The 5,418-nt window shown below is 26.4% G+C and overlaps 1 protein-coding gene across 2 annotated transcripts in view; it reads right to left on the bottom strand.

Annotated features, from left to right (window-relative positions):
- Positions 1-2,217: 2,217 nt before the first annotated feature.
- The window catches only part of LOC108692256 (GDP-fucose protein O-fucosyltransferase 2), a 4,126-nt gene continuing 925 nt past the window's right edge, over positions 2,218-5,418 (bottom strand). Inside the window, exons 2-6 of one of the 2 annotated variants that reach the window (XM_018200437.1) lie at positions 4,929-5,065; positions 4,731-4,856; positions 3,301-3,568; positions 3,044-3,236; positions 2,218-2,317 (exon numbers count right to left, since the gene is read on the bottom strand). In XM_018200437.1, the coding sequence (XP_018055926.1) occupies positions 2,273-2,317; positions 3,044-3,236; positions 3,301-3,568; positions 4,731-4,856; positions 4,929-5,065 (769 nt within the window). In that variant the 3' untranslated portion in view covers positions 2,218-2,272. Of the gene's footprint in view, positions 2,318-2,806; positions 2,978-3,043; positions 3,237-3,300; positions 3,569-4,730; positions 4,857-4,928; positions 5,066-5,418 lie in introns of those variants that run through there. The other variant, XM_018200430.1, reaches the window with a different exon arrangement.

The raw sequence follows: 5,418 nt of genomic DNA, 5'->3' as shown, positions 1-5,418 counted from the left end.
TATATATATATATATATATATATATATATAAAATTCACATTATTTAAAACATTAATTAATTAAAACATTAATTAAAGGTTCAGTTTCGGTTATATTATAGACTTTCATATTTTTACTTATTGTATAGAAAGAGACATCATTTTTCGAACTTTTTTGTTAATAACTTTTTAACGGATAGCGACCGCCTAAAACTGTTGATTCAGGGTCACGATCTTGATAATATATGTCAAGATCAAGATCATTAGAGATGGTTCTTTTCTATATATTTACCAATAAATTTAATATTAATATTTTATTTGTAAATTATATGAAATAACAAAAATAATTCTTATACAAAAAAAAACTAATTTTTAATATTTTACAGATATTTTCATGTTTTCTTTATATTATTAAAAAAATATGTAATTTTTTTTAATGGAAGTAATTTTATACTTTTCTTTGTGCTGGTTATGCCTGTACATTTTTTAAAAAATTATATATAATTAAAAAATTTTTGTTCTTTATTACACATTAGAAGTAAATTCATTCTCTATTCCGCACTCGCATTCCGTGCGATTTTACCCTAAGGACATCACAGATGACGCAATAGCACTGATAGCATTCCCTAAATACAGATCCAACCTATGTTAAGCTTTAGGCACTACTATTCAATTTATTGCCGTATAATAATAAAAAAACAATTGCAATTTTATTTAATCTTCCTTAGTTTGTAATAATTATATTATTCTGTTTATATAAATATTAACAATAACAATGAAAGTAATTTTTGAATAATTGTCAAATGCATAATTCATATCTATTTCTAACATAGTAACTTTTTACGATTTTAACCTATGTGTATGATTAAAATGTCCTAACATATATAATTATTTTTAAAAAATACACTTAAAACTCTCAATAATTAAATGTCTACGAAATAATACATCACTAATACATATAAAAAACAAATCAACATTTTAGATTTGCTATTAGTTACATTATTGCTTTATTTTCTCTACAATGATTGACCGATTCGCTTACTGCCTTTATTTTTTTCTGTGTGTGAATGAATTTGTTTTTGTTTTGAAAAATGTCATGAATTTTATAAGTGCGGATTTAAATGATGTACGATAAGATCAGTGTTTAATATATATTTAGATCTTTCTTAAAATAAAAAGTTCGTAAAGAGAAACATTTTGTACAATTTATAGTTACATCGAATAAAATTGAAATTGATTGAAAAAGGATGAATAATAATATGAAATAATAATAATTATGAAAAAATTTATCAAGATTTTGAATTAAGCGAAATATCACCAGACAATCGACCAGAATCCATCTATTGTACAATCCTCATTAGTTTTACATAATTTATTAAATGTAGTATCTGATGGAAACCCGATAATCTCCCTATCTTCTTGTATTCTGAACGTAAACGTAGATTCATGTGTTCCTATAAAATATCTATTTAAAAAGAAAAAGCAAGGTTATATGAAATTTCTATATTATCTATAAGCTATGTACTATCTTGATCAAAAAGTTCCCGGAATTACCACCAGGTGATGCTCTGAGTCAGCTGATTTGAATTCTGTTTTTTTTGGTTAGGTTGCCACATCTATCATTGACATTCCCATCAAATTTTATCACTGTAGCTTGACATTTATAAAAGTTACGCCGTCTTGAATACATCTATCTCTGCACGTATTTTCGATTTTTTACAGTTTTAAAAATGGAGTGGATTTTGCACCATGATAACGCACCGTCGCACAGTGCCATCATTATCCATGAATTTTTGACCAAGAACGAAACGAATACTATCCAACAGCCATCGAATTCACCTGATATGGCTCCCTGTGATTTTTTTTGTTCGATCAAGTAAAAAACCATTACGAGGAACGCGTTTTAACAGCCGAAAGGAGATAATAGAAAAATCGAAGACGGCTCTGATGGCTATACCGACAATAGAGTTCCAGAAATGTTTCGAGAGCTGGATCAAGCGCTGGCATAAGTGCGTTGCAGTCGATGGGGAGTACTTTGAAAGGGACAATATTTTGATGAATAAAACTTATATTTTGAATTTTCTGAATGAATTCCGGGAACTTTTTGATCAAGGTAGCAAGGTATTAGCATTTATAAAATATAATTATTGAAAGAATAATCTACATTTAACGCCCTATTTACAATCAATCATCATATAAATATTCTTACCTGGCATATGAACAGATTATTTGATCGATGATGGCGACTCCACCATCTTTAAATTTATTTATCACATAATCAGATGGTACATATTTCATGATTTTATATTGAGGTAAATACAACTTAAGTTCTTCAAATTCTGAAAATTATAATTCAAATATTAATTTTTCTTCATATTCTAAGGATATCTTTTCATAACTATATTCAATAACTGTATTCAGTATGTATGAGACTTTTCCTTCGGAAATTATTTAAAAAAAAATCATTACACATTAATGTTTAATATTTCGTATTTATTAACTAAAATTAAAATTTTTGCAAATTAAAATTCTCTTGAAAAGTAAAATTTAGAATTAACAAAAATATGATAATTAGAACATTACTTCTTTTTTCTCTGAGAACAGTTTACTAGAGCATTTATTTAATCTGATTTTCTTTTCTGTTTTATTTATTATTTGTTATTGTTATAGTCAATTAAAAATTATAAGTTTCAATATTTTTCAATATTTAGAAAAAAATTGATCACGTATTGGTTAAAAAAATTTACAAAAGACTTTCCAACAATTTAAGAATTCGTAAAATTCTTAAATCATAAGTTTATACAAAATATATATACCATATTGCTCTGCATCTGTCGCAATAAACAATAGGGTTAGTCCAAGCTTAACCATTCTTTTTTGTAATTGTAAGGCAGTATTCATTATTGTCGGTACCGACGCCTTATGAGCCATGATAAAATCGCGTCTTCTAAGATGAACCGCCAAATATGACCCGCCTCTTGCATTTCGCCGATTCTGAACTTAGAATCCATAGCTATAATTTATTATTACTATAATATAAAAAAAAAATAACAATTACAATATACCTTCTCCTTAGTCCAATCTGCTGGTCGCTCCGTATTATCATTCTTATTTGTAGAATTCAGGAAAGTTTTCCTATAATCTTCCGCGATATTGTACAATTCAGAATTATAACGCATGCTGCGTCTAGCTCTCCAATATTCTTTAGATCCGTATTCGTCGTGTAAAGCAATCTCCATACGATCAAACATTATGGATCTGTGCAAGAACACTAGTAAGATTCTTAAAAAAAAACGAAATAGAAACACTCAGAATATGTTACCTGTATCGCGTTGGCTTGAGATTCTGAGAAAGGTCTCGTGCCATGCCGTGGAATTTAAGACATTTCACATCTCGAGCTGTGACGTTAGAATAGCCCCAGAATGGACCAGTGTACATATGTTGTTTTAATTTATGATATCGCAAAGAATCATGATCGCACTCTATCAGCTCGTTTTTATCTTCGAATTTACCTGTCTTGAACATTTCCTCGTCATTTTGTAGAATGTACAGACGATCAAGTTGCACCTCTCTGTTCCCACATGAGTACTCTAAAATCAAACTGTTATACAGTCAAATAAATCATTTATATCAAACTCTCATAATAAATATTAAAAAAATAAGAATTATATGTATCAAATATACATATATAATATTCTATATATTATATATATGGAATATAATAATAAATAGAAAGTTTAAGGGTGAATCAGAATATAAAATATATTTTTTAAAATGTCATATCGAATATATTATTTCTTAGAAATTAAAAAATTTGTAATAAAAATTAAAAAAGATTACATAATTGAAATATCCTTATGTGTGAGTACAAAATTAAAAAACGCATATGCTAAAAATATAAAATATAACAATATGGAAAAAAGAGAATTTTTAATACTATATGTTGTAATAATATATATTGTTTATGATTCTGATTAAAAAATTAAAGTGGCTACATCAGAGGCATAGGAGAGAAATATAAATTGATAATATTTATCGATTTTCACAAACTTGCTTCTCAAATGACATATCATCATATGTATATCAACATATGTAGCTACTTTAATTTATCAATTGATAGTTAGGAATATACATTCATATAGTTTGGTTAAAAATTCTCTTTTTTCCATATTGTTATACATATTTTATATTTTTAGCATATACGTCTTTTAATTTTGTTTCATACGTAAGAATATTTCAATTATTTTTTTTGCAAAATTTTTAGTTTCTAAGAAAAATAATATATTCGATATGATATCTTAAAAAATACGTTTTATATTCTGACTCTCATTCGCCCTTAAATTTTTTATTTATACTGAGAATTCTATATTTTTGTTAATTTATATAGAATATATATAACAGAAATTCAATATTGTTCTTAAATCTAGAGAATCCGCATTAGATTACAAAAAAAGTATACATCAATAGACTGCATTTTTCAAGAGAGAAAGAGAAATAAAGCATAAAAAGCATATAGCATACTTTAGAAAATTATATATTCTTTCTTTAGTTTTTGAGCCAAATATTCTATGAATATCTGCTAGTACTTCAAACATTGTACAATAATAAAACATTATAATTCAAAAACTAAATTCTGAATAATTTATATATGTTTATATGACAAGTCTTGTTTTATTTTATACTTTGGCTTTGTTCCTTGAAAATTAGTTCTCAACAGTCTTGCAATTAAGAAAAAAACATAAAGAAATGTACCTTTCACAAATTCATACATCTCAATGACAGGTATATATAGTTGTAAACTCGTAATGTCAAAAAAGGTACTCCAAAATAGACGCTCTTGGGATCCTATATTTCTGCTTCGCCAGTGGTATAGATTACCTGAAACAAAGATTAAGAGATACTCACTATAAATAATAAGCTTACGGAATACATCTTTAGTTCATAAATTACCCCATGGTGGCAAAACTAGTTGCCACTGGAATTCTTTGTCCCTCTCAATTAATTTTCTTAAGAAAACAGCAATACGAATGTACACATCTCTTCTCAAATTGAAGCCTTCTGCAGGATTCACATCATAAAGGATATAACTGTAAAGAAAATATAGCTTTGTTTGTTTAGAAACAAGGATCAATTTTATTTTAAAATGAAATAAAAATTACAAAAGTGAATAAATTCAAGTGTTCATCTAAACAATGACTAATGAAATTATAAATAGTCTAGTGAATTTATTCATTTTTATAATTTTCATTTCACTTGTCAAGATACAGAAAAACATAAATAAAAAGGAAAAAACAAGAGTTTCTTCAGCCTATATCAACATAAAATTACTATATATTTCCATATATATTATTCCATATGTTTATAAATTTCAATGAGAAAGTTAGATATACTTTTTATATATTTTTTAAGTCTTGTTAAGACATCTTGATGAGATTTAAGA

Source organism: Atta colombica, unplaced genomic scaffold, assembly GCF_001594045.1.
Source record: "Atta colombica isolate Treedump-2 unplaced genomic scaffold, Acol1.0 scaffold107, whole genome shotgun sequence".
Classification (NCBI taxonomy): domain Eukaryota; kingdom Metazoa; phylum Arthropoda; class Insecta; order Hymenoptera; family Formicidae; genus Atta; species Atta colombica.
This window is presented reverse-complemented; position numbering and strand designations above follow the sequence as displayed.